This window comes from Equus caballus, chromosome 19 (genome assembly GCF_041296265.1).
Source record: "Equus caballus isolate H_3958 breed thoroughbred chromosome 19, TB-T2T, whole genome shotgun sequence".
Classification (NCBI taxonomy): Eukaryota; Metazoa; Chordata; class Mammalia; order Perissodactyla; family Equidae; genus Equus; species Equus caballus.
Genome location: NC_091702.1, coordinates 21,539,778 through 21,560,858, shown reverse-complemented (window position 1 = coordinate 21,560,858; position 21,081 = coordinate 21,539,778). Strand labels below are relative to the sequence as shown.

The following is a 21,081-nucleotide window of genomic DNA, read 5'->3' as shown; positions in this document are numbered from 1 at the left end:
AGTGGATTTGAGAAGCATGTGGGTGAGGAAATTGGCACACAGAGATTGGGGTGCCTGGAGTCGTTGAGCAGGGTGTTCACATCCCGATATGCAGCCAAGCTCCTCAGTGGTGGACTGTGGGGTCTCCTTTTGTACATCTGTCCCCTCCTTTGCACTGAGCGCACCTTCTCCATCTCACATTTATGTCCCTCTTTTGACTTCACTAGGTTCTATCTTGTTGAGCTCTTTTGAGTTTTGACTTCCTCATCAATATATTGGCTTTCTTCTTGTTTTTTTAATTAAGATCATAATAGTTTATAATATTGTGAAATTTCAGTTGTACGTTATTATTTGTCAGTCACCACATAAATGTGCCCTTTCACCTCTTCTACCCACCCCCCAACCACCTTCCCTTCCGGTAACCACTAAACTGTTCTCTTTGTCCATGTGTCAGTTTATCTTCCACATATGAGTGAAATCATAGTGTTTGTCTTTCTCTGTCTGGCTTATTTCGCTTAACCTAATACCCTCAAAGTCCATTCATGTTGTTGCAAATGGCTTTCTTCTTAATGACTTGAAACTCACCTTTTGGTTTCCCTTCATAAAATGTCCTCTGTTGCTCATTTAAAGCCTACTTACTTTAATGAGCTGGGAACAGGAACTGTGTGTTATCTATCTTTGTACCTCCTGCAGAGCCTGCTAACCTGGAACCTGGCACATAGTAGATACTACACAAAATGATAACATATTTGTAAAAACAGGAGACCAGAGAAAATATAAAAAGTAGAAAGCTACATAAAGGAAAAAGAAATCCAAATTACAACTCACAGAGAACTCCATAGTTATTTTTCTTGGTAACCAAAGCCAAAAGAGGAGACATTATCCATTACACTGTTAATATCATCAGAAAAGAAGACTCATTCCAATTCCTGTAGGCTGTTAGCTGAATTGTAGGTCTAGGATTCTTGAGGTTGTACTCCACTTCATTTACAGTAGGATTTAGCCAAATGAATGACAACATTACTAGGGTTAAAACGTATTTGCTTCTGGGTTACTTGAACACAGGTCTTTCTTTTAATTTATGATTTTCTTTGGAGTCATACATCAGCGCAGGCTTAAGTGTGAGAAAGGTGGATGTCAGACTTGTGTCATCTGTTTCTCTGAGGGACACCACTTCCTGGTAAGAGACAGCAGATTGGCCGAATAGTAAAGAAGACACTGCAAGTTGTCACCCTCTTCTGGATATATCCTAGTCTTGACACTTCATGGCTCTCTTACCCTGGGCATGTTGCTTAACCTTCCCTTATTCACATGTGTAAATGTGGATAATATCTCTTCTCTCATAAAGTTAGTGTGAGAAGTAAATATCATTATTTATAAAGCATCTGAAAACAATATGTAGAATACAATGTTCAGTGCATCTTATTATTATTATCGGTGTCTCTTGCAGACATTTTTCATTTTTCTTTCCATCTCACTAATGACCCCCAAAGGAGACAACATGCCGTATCCCCTCTAGTTACAGCGCCTTGGCAATCACTGCTTCTCTGCCAGGAAAATGGTTTGCTCCTCTATCACACCGCATCTTGCTTTCTTTTCCTCCCCCAAATGGGTAACTTCCACAACGCCTTTAGAATACAGCTCAAATTTGAATTTCTCAGGGCTGTCTCCCCCGAGGTCCCCAATTAGATGAGCTATCCATACCTCTCATGTTAGTAATTTTGCATGCATCTGTGTCATTCTTTGATTTCCATCTGTGTTCCCCGCTAGACGATAGTTTGAATCTGTTATGCCCATTCTTGTATTATTACATTATTAGCATTTGGCATTGTGCCTAGGATATAGTAGGCACTTAAATATTTGTTGAATGAATTCATTTAGCTTAGGGTTAACATATACAACACATTCAGGTGCTGTCTGCAGAATGTCATGGTAAAATCGTGAGTTCTATCAATGCTGCAATAAAGAGATGTGGGCTTTGGCAACTCATTAAACAGACACTCTGAGTCTGTTTCCTTAGACCTGTAAAAATATAGTTCACAGGTACATAATTTCACCTTGAGATAATTTTAGAGAACCCACACATGCTTAATCATCATTTAATTTTTAGTATATTTTAACGTTTAATAAATTGTGATTTAAAAAAACAAACCTCAAACTGTGTGTCATATGCCAACTTTGAATGCACTGGAAAATGGCAGTGTCTCAATTTGTTACTCCATTTGTGTGCAAATGTCATTCACTATGAAGCTTCCACTGAAATTTCAAGGCATGCTCTTTAAAAAGAAGTTACCATTTGCAATTTACTTATCTTAGGAAGTGTAGATTTTGTCTATCTTTTGGAATCAAAACAGAACCAAAAATTAATAAGATATTGAAGCTGATATGTGACTTTAAATTTCTTTTAAAAATTCTAATTTTGTATTCACTACAACAGCCTCTTTGTTGTCACTGATTAACTTTATAACTAGATATTACGTAGTTAATAATTTAAAAAGGCTGGTTTTTGTTGATGCTGTATATTGGCATCCTGAATAAAATGTCTATTGGAGGAAGAGATTTCACTACTACAAATTATTAAAAAAAATTTCTTTTAATCTCATCCTAAAAAATTTCAGCAATCCCTTCCAATTCTAATAGCCTATGATTTTTTAAGAATAAATTGTCTTCTGCTTTTGGTCACATTCGGTCAACACAGATCAGATCAGTTAGCACAAACACCTGCCTAATGCCAGCAACTGCCACGGACACAGGGCAGGTGAGCAGGAGCAGAAGCGCCTCTAGTCAGTGTCCCTACATCTAGTGGGTGGTGGCATTTATGAGTCTGTACACCTCATGCTTCCTTCTAGAGTATAAACTGACCAGTCGTGTGGATTGTTACAAGAATTACACAGTTTTATTTCTGTTCCATGGATTGAGAGCTAAATGTTGGGCAAACTCTTTGTTATGGAGTGCAGTAATATAAAATGTCCTATTAATTCCATTTTTAAATCCTAGCATATTGTAGGCGCTTAAAGTATGTTCCCCTGTGTAATAAATATGCGACTTAACATCCCTCCTTTATCTCCTGAAATCATTCATAAGCAAATATTATTGTGTGCTAACAAGCTCCTTTAATTGGAGGACCAAAGGCAGGTTTCTCTTCAGTCCTGCCTTAAGATGCTCCTAAACTCTTCTTTCGTGCTTAGCAGCTTTGGTGTTACCACCATGGCTAATTGCCCTTCCTCTGTCTTGGAGTTTTCAGTATAGAATAAGAACACCTGCTCTGGAGTGAGACAAATCTGGCTTTAACTCTTAGCTCTAATGTTGAAAACAAACGTAAACTCTGAAACTTTTTCTCATTTCTCATTTCATTTTTCTCATTTGTAAAACAGAATCATTAAGAACATCTACTTCATCGAACTGTTTGAGTGTTAAATACGATGATACACACACAACCTCTGGTACATGGTGAACATCCTGTAAGGTTGGCTTTGGCTATGTTTTATAACCACAATTACGATCATCGTATCGTCATCAGAGGTAGTCAGTGGCTTAAAAGCATTGCCTGGAATTATCCATTTCTTTGCATTTGAGAAAACCACTGTCCCTTCGCACAGTTTGTGACCCTCCAGGAGGCCAGTCCTGGTTTCTCACATGGAAGTGTTCTCTGCAAGCAGAGGGCTGCCTCAATGCACAAGAATTTTTCAAGCCTCTGCTGCATCACGTTTGCTAATGTTCCATTGGCCAAAGCAAGTCCCATGGCCACTTGCAGAGACAAGGAGAGGAAATGGACTCTTCCTCTTGATGAGGGAGGCTGCCCAATACCATGGCCATTTCTTTTCAGTCTAGCACAAATACCCAGCAATAAATTGATTCCTATGATCTTGAAAGAAAAACTTCATGCCGATAATAAAGCTAGGCTCAAATAAGCACTTAACCATTTCTAAGGCTGAGAGGTGACTTAGATGGGTATTCTTATTTGAGTTTACAGGTGGGAAACAACTGACAAAATAACTACAAAATAACTGACTGAGAGTTTAAGTGCCGTGCTTCAGATGACGTAATGAATCAGCTTGGACTAGGTTTTGAAGGCTTCTCATTGAAGTAATGCATCTTTCCAGAATACTGGATTGGCTTATTAAAATTACTCTGTTTTTAAATTTGTGACAATTTGGTACCATTACTTTGTTTTTCATTATGACCCAGTGGTCATCAGTTTCCCAGTGAGTTTGATCTGTGTGCTTCTTTAGACATAAGAATAATCCATTTACAAAATAGAGGATATCCTTCTCTTGTAACTTTGTAATCTAATTCTAGCCTCAGTTGTTATCTTTGTCTTTTGAAAGCATCATAAGCCATCTCCTTCGATGAGCCCTCTTGTGAGAGGATGGACAGCTTGTGGAATGGTTAAGTGAGTTCTTGTAGTCATAGACAGTGCCTCTCTTTCAATTTACTGAATAACTTGCTGCCATCATTGCCCTAGACTGAAAATCTGATAAATGGTAACCCTGAAGATCTGATAAATTGCCTGCTCACTTACAAGGTCATGTAAGATCAAGATCAAGGTTCTATATTACAGTTACATAACCATGACCCACAGTGGTTCCGTAATTGTGTTTGGAAACAGTGCAATTTAAACCTAAAATTCAAGTTACTTACATTGTTGCCCTCCTGCCTTTGTTATTTATTTATTTTGTGGTTGAGAAGATTAATAGCAATGTTTATTTTGTATTACACATTATAACTTTCACATACTTCACTTAATTATCACAAAAGACTGGGACATATAGTAATATGATTATAAAATCTGTATCTCATTATACATGAGAAAACTTAGACTCCAAAAGGTAGGTTACTTTACTGAGGTCACCCAACCAGAAAGGAGTGGAGCCCAGACTGAATGTGCACACCACCTGCCTGCCCTCATTTTTCTGACTCGATGCTTATGCTTTCTTCACTATCATATTGCCTCAGTTTACCTTTGCAAAGTGATGGGGAAAGTCCTGAGTTCATTCTGATCTCCAATCCTATTTATTTTGGATTTAATTATATATTGAATTACACTGTTATTTAACTGTTTCATGAGTTCTTATTTTCTTAACGATATGGTAAGCTTTTTATAGGCACTTTTTTCCCCTCTAATTCTCTCCCACGTCACCCACCATCCTCTTGAGAACCCAGGAGACGCGCAGCACATCCTTGTAGAACCAGCCCGACTTCTCACAGAGAATGGCTGAAGCTGAGACTGTCAGGCTGCCATGGGGAAGTGGTGGGTGTTCTACTGGCTCGTGTAGTTGCCTCTTTAATCCAAGCAGCTGTTGATGCCAGGCTGCCCCCAGAAACTCTCAGGTGTGTTTTCTCCCCTTCTATTTAGGCTTCTCTAAAGTATGTCCGCTCACGTTTGACATTCGTTCACAATTATTTGGCCCCACATCATGAGTTTGGAATAGCACCATAGTAAGACATTTGAGGCACGCTGCAGGGACCCTTCGACAAGTTGAAGGTCAGTCCTCTCTTAGACCTGCGGTGAAGGCTGAAGGTGTGGGCAGTTTCCTGTAGCTGCTGGGAAGAACTCGTTGGTCAGCAGTATGCCATCCCCTCCCTCAGCCACCATCCCGGCCCCTTACCCCTCTGCTCCCCTCCACTGTGAGGGCCACATGCTTAGTATCCTTAGCTCAGCATCCCAATCGTACTTTCTATTTTGAGATTACCCAGTCTTCGACATAGTTAAGTCACGTGATGTGTAACATGCTTAGTTCTCCTAGGTTTGCAAAACTCCATTGTTTTTTCCTAAAACTTTGTGTGTGTGTGTGGTCAGGAAATGGCAGCATCTCACTCCTCTCCTCATCTTATTTTTAGCACTTCTTTTCAGTATCACTAACACTGCTGTAAGCTATTGGGCCCTTTGTAGATATTCATTCTTTCATTCATGTTTATTCACAGGTACTTGCTTGGTGCTGGGGATGTTATAAAGAGCAAAAGCAGGCAAGATCCCTGTGTTTATAGTTGTTATGGACCAATAGAGAAGAGAGACTTTAATCAAATGATTAGAGAGATGAATGTGGATTGCAAAAGGAGGAAACATGTGATGATCTGTGGGTCTAGAGCCAGGTCAGGCAGATCAGAGAGCTTTGCTGGGAAAGAGACTCTGGAACTGAGATCTGAAGGCAGAAGAGAGCTTACAATCCATGGAGAAGAGAGTCAAGAAAAAGGGTAATTATGATACAGTATGACCCATACCTCTATACCAATACCAAGAAATATGGCACATGTGAAGTATAGGGAGTGAACAAGATACAGTGGGGGGACTTGACGTTGCCGGAGAGAATTAGGAAAGAGATCCCTGAGGGGTGTCAATTTAACTCAATCAGGAATGATGAGTAGAGATTATGTGAAGAAGAGGAAAGGGGAAGAAGACAAACATGGGAGACTGCAGAAGAGCCCAGCAATATAGAGACACTGGAGGGAGGCCAGGTAGCTGGAGAGGGCAAGGGCACAGACAGGGACACTATGAGTGGTCTTTCAGATCATGGTAATGTAACATCTTACACTCAGGGATTCCTTCTGCTGTGTCTGAAACAGTCTTCCTGGGAGAGAGATTTTTTTCCCCACCAACCTCAAAATAAAATACTGTTTTGCAGTCTAACTGATATGTACTTATCAAAATGAAATTATGGGAGAACACATACCTCTCCACCAGTGATGGCAGGGCCTCTAAAAATGGCCCATGTTGGTGGACTCCAAATTGAAGCTCAGAATGAACGCAGCCTGAATTAGGAAACTTACTCTGTAGGAGAGTTACCTCTTCACATTCACGGCACTACTGCATTTCCCCTTTCTTTTCATGGTTAGTTTCCAAGGTGAGATGGGTACTCCTGCTCTGTGAACTTCCTCAGATCTCGGGAACTTACCCTTACTTTCCCATCTGACTTTCATCATCTTCAGTCAGACACTTCAATAAAATAGGCTTCAAAGAAAATGAACCTAACCAATTTTAATTCTAAGAGCCTGTATTTTTTTCTTTTCACTTGCCTCAATCTTTCCTATACCAGATATGGTCTGTGATAGGTACTCAACGGACATAGTTCCCAGAGGCCTAGAGTGAATTTTATCTCAATAGCCTATCTACCTTGATCTCTTCTGGGTGAAGGGATGAAGTGTGTGTTTTTTCCAACAGCTTGCGTGCCATGCCTGTTTGCCGTACAAACAGAAGACCTCCTTGGACTGCCCATGTGTTGTCTAGTAAATTTTTTCTTTGTAGTCAAGAAAGAAAGTCATGTCATATAATAGTTGTGCTTGATTAGCAAAGCAGAGGAATAAACTTAAGAAAGAACTTAATATATAGTTGACATAGATGGCGATAAAATATAGAATCCTACTAAAGACTTTGATTTTCTTGACAGAATATTTATTGTTCTAAAACAGGATGAAGAGGAAGAAATCAAACAAGAAATTAACATGTTGAAGAAATATTCTCATCACCGGAATATTGCTACATACTATGGTGCTTTTATCAAAAAGAACCCACCAGGCATGGATGACCAGCTTTGGGTATGTAGCGCTGTCCAAATTTGCTTTTCTTGCATGAAGAACAACCAGGGCCAAATGGTCCATTTTTCTATCCTCATGGTTAAGTTTAACTAACTCCTTCTTTGAAACCCTTCACTCCATGATTTCTATAACATTGTGTTTTCAAGGTTTTCTCCCATTTTGTTGAATACCTTGCCATCTTTTCAGTATCTCTATCTTCTATCCCTTAACGTGGACCATCCCTAAGCCAGTTGTTCATTTCTCTGGGTTTTTTCCCCCACTAATGGCTACCTTTACTGAGTTTTTATTATATTTTAGGTACCATGCTATTTACTTTTTATGGATTCTGTCATTTATTCTGGCTCTTTGACGTAGACATCATTATCATCCTCAATTTTTGGATGATGAAACTTAGGTTTACAAAGAGGATGAGTGAATTGCCCCAAGGTCTCTGTAGCTAGAAGTGGTGGAGTCAGATCTAACCAAGCTCTGTGTGAGTCTTTGTCCTTGTCCAGCACTAATGTGTGGATGACTGAAATTTACATTCCAGCTCTATGAGTAAAACACCTGAGACAGTGTCTGATACTGTGTAGGTACTCTCAGAGGTTTCTTCCCCTTGTCCACTTTGCTGTGTGCCCCAGGCCTGTGTCTTTGGCAGTCTGTGAGACAGCTGTCCCTTAGACTGCCCCACTAGTGATAACTTTACTATGTCTCATACAAAACCCACTGCTCCTGTCCCTGCCCTGCCCAAATTGCTTTTCTTTTCATCTTCCTGATTTCTGCTGTTGGAACTTTTATTCACTGAGTCCTGCAGGCAGGCTTATAATGCTGTCTTGCTTTGACCTTCCTTTGCCAATTTTATGACCAATCCACTACTATAGGCCCATTCAGTGGAAGCCTAGATTTCGCAGTAGCCTCCCTCTTGATCTGTTTCTCTCCCTCTCTCTTATGTCTGTTCATCTCATATTTTGCTGTTGGGTTAATGGCTCTAAAAAACCCCTTTTAACCACGTATCATCTTGCTTATTTTCCAGAGGTCTTAATATGTGCCTAATCCACAAAATTCACTCAATTATTCAGTGCTTACTGTGTGCCAAATTAAGTAATAAACTATGTGAATCTAGTGACCACAATTTCTTGGATAATTTCTCAAAGAAATCAGTCTCGGGTAGAAGTTACTCTGTTAATGCATGCCATCTATAGTCCCATTGAGAAGACAAAACAAATACAGGAAGCACAATTGCTGACCAAAAAGGATATAATAATGTTAGCTCAGAAAAATAACAAGCTTGTCATGTCATTTGCTGTCATATACTACAATCTTTGGAAGTGAAAAGAACTGCTGGGAATTTTTTCCCCCATAAAATTTAGATCCATCTCTAAAATTAAAATGAAAAATGTACTTTGGGATAAATAAGCACACTTTGTGTGATCACATTGATTTTATATTTTTATGTGATTTCTGAAAGAGCTACAGTAAGATTTTAATTGTGTCCTTTTAAACGTATAGTAGATGTCAATGTGGAAATTAAAAATGTAAAAGTGGTTACATAAAATAAATGCGACTGTATAATACTAAAGATAGGTATATGATGGCAAGGGCATAACCACAAAACACAGTTTTGATGGACTTGACTATATCAATTTTTAAAAGTTTCTTATTATTAAAAAAAATACAGGGGCCAGTCCCGTGGCCGAGTGGTTAAGTTCACGAGCTCTGCTTCGGCGGCCCAGGGTTCGGATCCTGGGCGCAGACATGGCACCGCTCATTGGGCCATGTTGAGGTGGCATCCCACATGCTACAACTAGAAGGACCGACAACTAAAAAAATATATACAACTATGTACTGGGGGGACTTGGGGAGAAAAAATCAGGAGGAAAAAAAAACCACACACACAATAGGGCTGACCCAGTAGTGTAGTGGTTAAGTTGGACGTGTTTGTTTTGGTGGCCCAGGGTTCACAGGTTTGGATCCCAGGCACAGACCTACACCACTCATCAAGCCATGCTGTGGCAGTGACCCACATACAAAATAGAGGAGGACTGGCACAGGTGTTAGCTCAGGGCCAACCTTCTTCAAGCAAAAAGGGGAGGATTGGCAATGGATGTTAGCTCAGGGCCAGTCTTCCTCAGCCAGAAAAACCCCACAATAAACAAAGTAAAAATGAAAATAGCTAATTTAGGAAAATATTTATTTCATATGTGGTGAGAAAGAATTTAGTAGCCTTGGGGCTGGCTCTGTGGCCGAGTGGTTAAGTTCGCGTGCTCCGCTGCGGTGGCCCAGGGTTCGGATCCTGGGCGCGGACATGGCACCGCTCGCCAGGCCACATTGAGGTGATGTCCCACATCCCACAACTAGAAGGACCTGCAACTAAGATATACAACTATGTACCGGCGGGGGGCGGGTGGGGGAGTTGGGAAATAAAGCAGGAAAAAAAAAAAGATTGGCAACAGTTGTTAGCCCAGGTGCCAATCCTTAAAAAAAAAAAAAAAGGAAAAAAAAGCAAAAAGGAAGATTGGCAACAGTTGTTAGCCTAGGTGCCAATCTTTAAAAAAAAAAAAGAATTTAGTAGCCTTTAGAGATGAAGAGTTTTTATAAATCAATAGGAAAAACGATGAAATTACTAATAGAAAGATTGAGCTAAGAACAAGGCAGCAAATAACAAAGTAAAAATATCAGTTACCAATAAACATGTTTTTAAAATGTCATCTCAAATGATATAAATGCAAAAGGAAACAAGAATTAGATACCATTTCTTACCTAGTAGATTGCCAAAGATTTTCTTTTTAAGTGATATACCCAGAATGGACACTCACTCCCCCTGCCTGTGGAAATGAACACTGATGCAGCTTTACTCCGGAGCATTTTCAGTACATACAGATACACACACAGATATACAGAGAGAGAGAGAGATATATATCTCCCAAAGAAAGTGCCTTACTTTTGACCCAATGTTTACACATGCAGGAATGTACCCTGAATAAATATTTGGGTAACTACATAAAGATGTATGTAGAAGTTAACCCATAGGACATCACTTAAGTACCTCTATTAAGGGACACTATTCAGCCAGTTAAAATGATGTAGATCCATGTTTACAAATGGATGAGCATTAACAATTATAGTGAGGGTTTTTTAAAGCCTTTTTTAGAGGCTATGATTAGACATATAGTACATTTTCATTGTTGTCCAAAAAAAGGAAAAAATTTATATATACATATGTTGACATGGTGGGGATGTCTAGAATAACATACACCAATAATGCCGAAGATATTTGTTTCTAGCTATTAATTTCAATAACTTCATTTTTAAAACATTTGACCTGGGGTCGGCCCCGTGGCTGAGTGGTTAAGTTCGTGCGCTCCACTTTGGCGGCCCAGGGTTTCGCCGGTTTGGATCCTGGACACAGACATGGCACTGCTCATCAAGCCATGCTGAGGCAGCGTCCCACATGCCACAACTAGAAGGACCTACAACTAGAATATTACAGCTATGTGCTGGGGGACTTTGGGGAGAAAGAAAGAAAAAAAAAATTTGACTTTTCATGTCTTTTTTTTATTGCTTTTCACTGGGCTATCTTTCCTCCTCATATAGACAACTCCCTGAGGACAAGGTTTGTGACTTTTACATCCTAGCATCCTCCTCAACACTAGGAAGGTGCTGGGCACGTGATGCTGACAAAATAGTTGTTTTATGAATGAAAGTGATATTACAGGTACAGACTTGGTTGGTGTTCTTATTATTATTGTTCAAGCCTGATAGCTACAGGTACTTGGAGAGTTCAGTTTCCCTGTGGCCTGCAGGGTCAACAGGATAGGATGAGATGGCGCAAATTGGAATATCTCTGTGTTCCCAAAGGACTTCTGCCTTGTCAGGAGTCTAGCATTTTAGCAGTGACCCACGTGTTGCCATCAGCTGCAGCAGATGACAGGTGGGGAACAAGTGTCCGCAGACAGATTTTCTGTTTGGTCAGGGCTGTGGTTGCAAATTAAAAGAAGCGTTAATGTAGCTTTGCAGCCACCTCCAGCTTATCCCCTGAGGTAGAACGGCTATTTCCAGATGAGTCACACCTAACTATTCCGCCCAGTCCTTTTGTGACATGGGCCCAAGAGGGCAGTTGGTTTCTTGTTAGGGTGGGCTATTAAAATGTGGGTATTACAAATCTCTGGTTGAGGGAGGAGGGGAGTGGTCAAGCAGGGCTTGACTCGTTTTCACCTTTTTTCCTAATGCTGAGATTTTTTTTAAGCTGGAAAGAAGATGAGTTGTCATTTATTTTGCTGGATCTCAGTGAAGTTAATTGACTCTCCCAGGGCCTCCAAGCTCAGTAATGGATGGATGCAGATGAGAATGCAGCATCGTGAAACGTGACATTTTAACTTGGCCTGAAGTTCTGTGAAGGGCACTGGAAGGTTTTCTTTGAAAATGAGCAAAATCTGCAGTCTGTGTGGCCCTGGGTGGGGGTGGGAGACAGCAAGCCTGTTTGTGTCTGCACGGTGCAAACGGGAGGTTTTGTTCTCTGGAAATGAGTTGCTGCCCGCCAGTTCTCACCCTGGCCAATTGCTCTTCCTGTGGTTTCTGGGAACCAAGAGCCTGCATATGTACAGGTCCGTTTACTCATTCGCCGTTCATTCATTGATTCATCTAACAAATATGTCTCGAGCACTTGCTTGGCACAGGGCGTTCTTCTAGACACTTAGGATGCATCCGTGAATGAAACTGACAAAAGCCCCTGCTTTCATGCTGCTTACATTCTTGCTACAGACCACAAACAATAAACATAATAAGTAAGATGACTCTAGAGAATGCCAGAAGCCGGTGAGTGCCTAGAAGAGCAGGAGAAGGTTAGTGGGGATGCAGATTGGGATCGTGGTGGTGGGGATAGTGACCAGGGCAAGCCCCGTTGTAGATGACTCCAGGGAGGGCATTCCAGGCCTGGTGTTTTCCAGGAATAACGATCAGGGCAGTGTGACTGGAAGACATGGGAGATGAGACCTGGGGCCACATGGTGCAGGGCCTTACAGGCCTTTGGAAAGATGTCAGCCTTTACTCTGAGTGAGGTGGGGGCCGCTGGAGAGTTTTGAAGGTGGAGGCATGGGATCTGATCCACATAGTGAAGGGACCCCTCTGGCTGCTGGGTTGAGACTGGATGGGATGGGGATCAGAGTAGAAGCGGGGAGACTAGTTAGGAGACTGGTTTAGCAGGCTAATCCCCTTCCTGAAGTTGGCAAAGGGGGATCTACAAGTAGTGATCGCTTCCAAACCTGGGCCACATGGGGAGGAGCCCTGCCTTTACATTTCATCGTCCCACCTGCAATTAAATGCAGGTGGCAAAATGTGGCAGTGACAGGCCTCACGTTCTGCTTGGAAGACAGAGGGCCTCCCACTTGTCAGACTCGTGCCTGAGCAGAAGACTCTTCTGACCGGCCCCACCAGCTGCCCCTCAGCTTCTATGTCACTCGGGATAGAATACAAAGCTATGTAGTGTCTCATGAGGGCAAGAACATCATTTCTTTTTCTAGTTGCATTTCTGTTTGATGATAAATTAAGGAGGAACTTGGAAAAGTAAAGGGAGAAGAGAAACATAGTAATTAGGAAATTAATCCCAGATTACAATAGTGGTGGCAACGTGGTTATGGAATATGACAGTGTATACTTATTTCAAGACCTCTGTCTCACTAAACTTGGGCCATTCTTTGTTAACAATAACAGTGGCAGGTAGTATTTATTGCCTGCTCATCACATGCCAAGCACTGTGTTTGTTTGCCGTGTCATATTGTTTCATTAGATCTTTACAACCACTCTACAAATTAGATATTATCTTTATCCCCACTTTACAGATGAGGAAATTAGAGTCAGAGAAGTTAAGAAATCTGCCCGAGGTCTCATAGCTAGTGCGTGGTGAAGCCAGGTGCTAGCTAACCCCAAGCTGTCTGATGCTAGAATCAAGCCCCTGAATCCTACACTCTCCTTTTAATTGTGAAAAATGGTTCTGATATCAAAAATTGGTGTTCCAAATAGGATTGAAGCTCTGTGTCTACTAAGTTTATTTTGACTTCCCCTTTAATCCTAATTCCTTAGTGTTTCCAGTTTTCAAAGAGGATAGCAAGACTAGTTAGCAACTAGTAAGACTTGTGTGAAGTCTAAGAAATACACTTTGAAAAGTACATTCAACCTTTCGGGAATGTTTTAGCAAGCAGTTGCAGTGTCACGGATAGTTGACTCTTTGGGCTAATGGCATTCTGTTAGGATTACATTTCTATGAAAATATTATGATGGATTATCTAGAGACACAGCCCGTAGCAACCGAGAGCAGAACTTTCTCACATTTATTCCAGTATTCAGACCACGTGAAATATTCCCCGGTTATTTCTTTTGCTGTAGCTGGAGCTTTGCGCATGTCCCAGCAGCCAGTATATGTGCTCTTTTAGGTGTCTGATTGAATTATAATCTGTGCGAATTCTATCAGTCATGTCGGAGAGATAAACTCTTGTTTAGTAGCAGCTCTTTGTGGAAATACAACTACTTCTGATAATGGCCAAGTAATTCTCCTTTATCAACTGCTCAGGGCCTGATCCGGAAATCAAAAAAGGGAGCTCTTGCAATAAAGATTCCGATCTCTCGGAAACAAGCGAGCTCTGACATTGCCATCTCATTCCATGCGTCTCAGGGATCAGAGGCCTTCCATTTTGTATATGCTATTCAGACACTGGCACGGAGTGAGAAGTACTGTCTATTAAGCAGACTAATTTCTCTAAAATTAGAAAGCAAAATTACACATATTTTGCTGTCTCTTCTGATATCACCACAACAACCACAGGGCTGGAATACCTTAAAAAGGAAATAAATTGCTGATTAGCTTCCGAAAATATAGGGTGGCCAAGTAAGATAGCAGATTATTGTACTGAAATGACTTGATAAGCCATTCATTCGATCGGAGAGGGTAGACTTGCAGAGCTGTGGGTTAAGAAATTATACTGTATGCATTTTAAAGGCAGACATTCCAGCAGTCAGCTGAACCTGGCCTGAAGTCCAGAAACCTGGATTCTAACCTTGGCCGAGGTAGCATCTCTGGCCTTTGGTTTCTTCCTTATAAAAATAACTTTGGACTAGGTATGGGTTTTCAGACTGGCAGCCTGGAGACTAAATGCCGCTAAATGTGGACTAAATGTCCAGGTAAATGTGTTTAGTTTGGTTCACATAAGGTGGTGGTGTTTTAATTATGCCAATAGGAGAAAAAATCTAGCAGTTTCACACAAAAACCTGGATTCCTTGAAAAGTTTTTTTTTTTAAGATTGGCATCTGAGCTCACATCTGTTACCAATCTTTTTTTTTCTCCTCCCCAAAGCCCCCGGTACATAGTTGTATATTCTAGTGGCAGGCCCTTCTGGTTCTGGTATGTGGGACGCCGCCTCACCATGGCCTGACACGCTGTGGCACTAGGTCTGCATGCAGGATCTGAACCGGGGAAACCCTGGGCCGCCAAAGCAGAGCGCACGAACTTAACCACTCGGCCACAGGACCGGCCCCCTTGAAAAGTTTCGAAAAATCACATGGTCTGGGGGCTGGCCCCACGGCCAAGTGATTAAGTTTGTGCGCTCCACTTTGGCAGCCCAGGGTTTCACTGGTTCAGATCCTGGGTGTGGACATGGCACTGCTCATCAGGCCGTGCTGAGGCGGCGTCCCACATAGCACAACTAGAGGCACTCACAACTAGAATACACAACTATGTACTGGGGGAATTTGGGGAGAAGAAAAAGAAAAAGATTGGCAACAGATCAGCTCAGGTGCCAGTCTTAAAAAAGATAAGATGATCTGGAACTATGGAGCCTGAAATCCCAAAGAGCAGCAGTATGTTGGAGCAGTATACAGCTCTAAATGAGGACACGTACCCGCTCCAATTTGCACCAGAGGCCCCATCACTCCCCGTTGTCTCCATGCGTGCTCAGCTCCATACATTTACGTGACTTGCCCATGCCCTGTATCAGATCGTCTGGGAGTGAGATACTGAGATGAATTAAGACATGATGTCATTCAGCTACCAAAGAGGGATCCTTTCTAGAATCTGCAGTGATGATGGCCACAGCCCCCAAACCCAAGTCTGTTAAAGGTTGGATTTACATTACTGTGGCATCTTGGCTTGGCAGAAATCATGCACACTAACATTTTTGGTTGTTTTAAGATTTAAATGTAAAGTGCTGCCTATAGCATCATTAAAAATTCAACCAGAGGACCCATGGCCTACTGGCTAAGTTCAGCGTTCTTCACTTCAGTGGCCCAGGTTTGCACGGCCATGCTGTGGGGGCGACCCACATATAAAAAACAGAGGAAGATTGGTACAGATGTTAGCTCAGGACTAATTTTCCTCAAGGAAAAGAAGAGGAAGATTGGCAACAGATGTTAGCTCAGGGCTAATCTTCCTCAGCAAAAAAATAAATAAATAAATAAAATTCAACCACCTGTAGTTGGGTCTTTTGAACAGTTAATTAAAATTTCTCTTTTCTTAGTTCTAAGCATCAGAAATGAGGCTTTTATTTTTGAGGGAGGATTGTTTTAATTAGTTTTTGTCACTTTTATAACTAAAGAACTTCCTTTGTCCAGAAAGGCTAGGTCACTTGTCTGGAGAAGTGATTGAGTCTTATTTGTTAGTAGGAATTTTTAAAAGGTTGAATTTGGTAAATATAGAAGGAGTACCTACGATAATAGGAGGAGTGATAGTAAACAGCCCCATCGCATGACCTATAGAGACAAATGTCAGTTACTTAGATACAAACACAGCTAGAGCTACACCCAATTTAATAGTTTGCAACTGGACTTGAGTTCAGTTTTAATAGAGCCATTTTTATGAACTAATGGGTGATTCTGCGGTAAGAATGTGAAAATGATTTCCTCTTTTATCCCTATGAATTTCGTTTGAACTGTGCTTAAACTTCTTTTTCACCTTAGCAAGAGGAAGACTTCATGTATGCCCAAAGTTCTCTGCTAATGGTCTATACCACCCTCAGGTTCTTCTTCTCGATTGGTGTTGAGCCAGAGTCTCTGTTCCTGTTTATGTTCTGCTCTCAAAATTCTCAACTACCAAGTTGCTTAGTCCTAGATCCTCTAAGGCCAGTAGAGTTTTGTCTCTTCCTGTTTTTAATTGGTCTGAAAACTTGCTCCCCTGTCCCCACCCCAAATTCTTCTCTTTGGGTGTAACATGATAACTTGCAGAGTTGTAAATTTCTTGCAACCTTAGCGTTAGTTTCTGTGATTGGGTCCACGGCCCCAAAGGACCTATAATGATTTACCCCTAACGGGAAAGTTCTCCAGAAGATCTTGCATGCATACTGAGAAATTTAAGCACCAGATACCCAACAGAAGATGCAGCTAACTTCTCTCGTTCCGTGAATGCTGCCATGCTGACTCTGAGATGTCTCTCTCCTTAGACGGGACAACTGGAGAGCATTTCCGGTGGGTCTGTCCTTTGGGCAGGCTTCTTGTTGCTAAAAATACCAGTTGGCTCAGTATATTCAAGCTGCTGTTGTCCTTCTCAAGATGTGAAGTTGTTCATTATCCAGAAACTTTATTGACAATTTTGAGACTTCACATCCTTGGGACTCATCTTTTTATTTTTGGAAGACTTGGAATTTGTAATTCAAGCATTCTCTTTTCAAGTCTAAAAATATAGTTCAGAAGCCAGACGAGGTTTTTCCCCCTCAAATACATGTTAGTTTAAAAATGAATGCAGAAAGCTGTTTAGGTTGCCTTTCTAAATTTGGAGTCCCCAACAGTTTTATTTTACCTTTACATCAGTTGATTGAAATGATGAATGTATACCTACCAGTTTTTGTTCTTCTGCACACACACATTTTGTGCTGTGAGGCTTAAACTACCTCTGGTGAAGGAAGCAGCATTCTGTGACAAAGGACTGAGTCTGGGTTTGTTTCTACCTTCATAAATCATGCAGATGAGATCGGTGGCTATTCCCAGCCACACATGATAAAAACATCCTGTGCCTTGCTGATGTTTCTGGACCTTCAAGGTCACTAGGCTGATCCTCTGTAGCATTGCAAATTCTTGGAAATTTCTCTTTCCTCTCCTTTTTCTTAGGGTGCCCCTTCAGTCGCTTGGTGCAGCCTTCTCTCATTTTAAGCACACCTTTATCCTTCTGTTCCCTCCTCTTCCTCACCCTGCCTCCCGCCCTTCCCTTTATTATAAAAGAGAAGGGATCTGTTTGTAGTCGTTTATTCTTGTGGGTGACTGACTAATGACATTTGGGAGGAATGAGTTCCTGTCAATGTATTCTGTGCTAGTGCCTGCCATTTTAAAATACCTTAAAGCTTTGTTTCTCGTTACAGGAATTTAAAACCAATTAACTAGCAAGTGAGTGAATACTATAGGAACCCCAGATATCATCCTAAGCCTGGCTCTGAAAATAAACCTTTTAAAATTCCTTCAGAGGTGACTGGGGCTGGAAAGGGCAGGTTAGAAATGACCACATCTTGCACAACCAGAAGGATCTACAACTAGAATATACAACTATGTACTGGGGGGCTTTGGGGAGAAGAAGAAGAAAAAAAAAAAACAGAAATGACGACATCTGGTGATTCCAGACTGAAGGCCCCTCCCAGTAAGGAGGTGAGCTCAAGGATAGCTTAGTGCTTCTGGAATTCCTTCTGGGATCAGCTGAGGCAGAAGACTCTTTCCTTAAATATTGTCCTGGAGAGGGAGAAAGCACAGGAGTGCATAAGCCTCCCTTCCCCCGACAGTCTCTAAGAGAAAACGTCTACTATCAGAAATATAAGACAACTGGCAAAAATATGTAACAGACAACCATGCAAATTGTGAACTGTATTAGAACTCTTCATTTTTTTAAATTAACCATTTTAGGGGGCCTACCTGGTGGCATAGTGGTTAAGTTCACACGCTCTGCTTTGGTGGCCCAGGATTCGTGGGTTCAGATCCTGGGTGCGGACCAACACACCGCTTATCAAGCCACGCTGTGGCAGCATCCCACATACAAAATAGTGGAAGATTGGCACAGGACTTAGCTCAGGGACAATCTCCCTCACAAAAAATTAAATAAATAAATAACCATTTTAACTTAGGTAGAAATGACTACCCATGCTCAATAGTCCAAGCTACCCTTCCCGTAATAATTGAGTTGCACTGTACTGTGCTGTGTTTTAAATATTTCCTCAGTGACACTGTTCCAGGCCCAGGCCCAACTCCCATCATGCCTGAGCTCAGTTCTGTCCTCACCTTCAGCTTAACCTTCTTTCTCTCTTCCAGAGTGACGTACATGCATATTTCATTTTCTGACCATTATGTAGGTGGTGTTGAGTGAGAATTTCAAATATAAGATTCCTTTGAAACTTCTCCCACCACCAGAGTCTTTCAACCTTCCAAATAAAAAGATCCAGTGGCCTGGAATGCACCACTGTGTCTTCTTGCTGTGTGATACAAGCTTGAAGAAAAGACATGTGTTCTTGGTACTCTTCCATTAATAGAGGTTTTAGAAACACCTGTGCCCAATGCCATTCGTAAGCACCTTTCAGACGTTTCTTCACCATCCAAGGAAAAAGTGGATCTTGGGGAGCTGTCGATGCTATTTTCCAAGTTGGAAACTTTTTTATAAATGCAAACAGACCAAAGAATGGAAAAGTAATAAATATAGTTTGAGATTTCTGGCTGCTGGGAGCTTCATATTCGTACACACAATTAATGTTCACATCCAACCTGTAAGGTTGATGCTTTTGTTTTGTATCCTATAGCGATGGTGATGGTGTGCTGAGAGCAGGGTGGTTAGAAAACATGCCCAAGGCTGCATAGCTAGTCCTTGAGAGAGTACCACACTTTCAACACTGCTCTACTTATTTAATGACTATATAGATAAGGCTGCAGACCGTAACTAAGCTTCATTTCCAAATAAAGAAAAGGGAATTGAGGGGAAGGAGAATTAGTGAAACACAGTTGCGAATCTCTTAGCCTGGTGCCTGGCACACGGGAAATTCTCAGTAAATGTTCGCAAGTATTATTGCCCCAGTGTCAACTCTTTGAGAACTTTCTTTCAGGGAGGATATTAATGATCCATTATTTCTTGCTTGTGAGATGTGAAGTTATTGACTTAATCGCTGCTGGGCTTGGCATGTTGAGCCCTATTTCTGTTTATTAATGTGATGAGGTTACTCGTGGTGAGAGAGGGACCCTGCTGTGTGTGGCAGTAATTATCAGAATTGCTGTGTGGCTGCAGGAACCAATTGCTAGCAAATGCTGATTTCTTTCTTTCTTTTCTTATTTTAAAAAAATCCCATTACATAATTTAACAATCATTTTGTTCCATAGTGAGATGAAAGAATTTAGCAGCCTTCAGCTGGTGCTGAATGGAGAAACAAATTATAGAAATCACTGACATTAGTGCCTGGCTAGGGCAGGATTGTTTCCTACTGAATGTTTGAAAGTATTTTGTCCAATCTAATTTTGAAAGACTGGAGTCACTGGGCTTCCACTGCTCTCCTTGGGAACTATAATTACGTGGCCTAATAGAGCTCAGTGGTGGGACATTTTCTCTAGCTGATCCAGCAGGAGTGGATGCACCTAGAGGAGGTCTGGTCACTGTGCTTTTCAAAATGGGATTTGGAGAAGGGGCACAAGCATGTTTTACTTGCTTGAGAAAATATTCTTTTCTTCCTACCCAAGGATGTTTCTTTGGTCCATCCTGCTGCTGTTGAAACATGATTTGCTATATAATGAGATTTTCTTTAACTTTGTATTATGAAGAATGACAAAAATACGCAAAAGTAGACAGAACAGTGTAATGGACACCCCTGTGCCCAAAACTAGACCCAACAACCATCAACCAGTAGCCAATCCTGCCCCATCTACATGCCCATTTACTTCCTCTTTTCTACTCTTATTTTGAAACAAATCTTATCCTATCTTTTTAAAAAAAATTCTGGTAAAATATACATAGCGTAAAATTTACCATTTTAGCCATTTTAGAATGAATGATTTAATGGCATTAAGTACTGACTGTTGTGCAACCATCACCTTTATCTAGTTCCAGAACTTTTTCATCACCCCAAAAGGAGACTCTGTACCCATTAAGTGTTCACAGCAATTCTTCGCTCCGCCTAATGCCTGGCAACCACTAATCTCCTTTCTGTCTGTATGGATTTGCCTATTCTGGAAATTTCTTATAAATGGGTTTATACAGTATATAGCCTTTTTGTGTGGCTTCTTTCAGTTAGCATAATGTTTTCAAGATTCATCCATAATGTGTTATGCATCAGTACTTCCTTCATTTTCACAGCTGAATAGTATTCTGTTGTATGCATATACCACATTTTGCTTATTTATCTGATGATGGACATTTTGATTATTTCCACATTTTGTCTATTGTGAATAGTGCTGCTTTGAACATTCAGATGCAAGTTTTTGTTTGAACACCTGTTTTCAATTCTTTTGGGTATATACCTAGAAGTGGAGTCTCCAGGTCATATGATAATTCTGTGTTTAGCTTATTGAAGAGCCGTCAAACTGTTTGCCACGATGACTGCACCATTTTACATTCCCTCTACCAATGTATGAGGGTTCCAGGTTCTCCACATTCTT

At 41.1% G+C, this 21,081-nt stretch overlaps 1 protein-coding gene across 32 annotated transcripts in view; it reads left to right on the top strand.

Annotated features, from left to right (window-relative positions):
- Positions 1-21,081, top strand: part of TNIK (TRAF2 and NCK interacting kinase) — a 383,452-nt gene that overhangs the window by 230,119 nt on the left and 132,252 nt on the right. For 30 of the 32 annotated variants that reach the window (XM_070242619.1, XM_070242611.1, XM_070242624.1 and 27 more), the window contains exon 4: positions 7,387-7,512. In XM_070242619.1, the coding sequence (XP_070098720.1) occupies positions 7,387-7,512 (126 nt within the window). Of the gene's footprint in view, positions 1-5,074; positions 5,311-7,386; positions 7,513-21,081 lie in introns of those variants that run through there. The other 2 variants (XM_070242614.1, XM_014732756.3) reach the window with 2 other exon arrangements.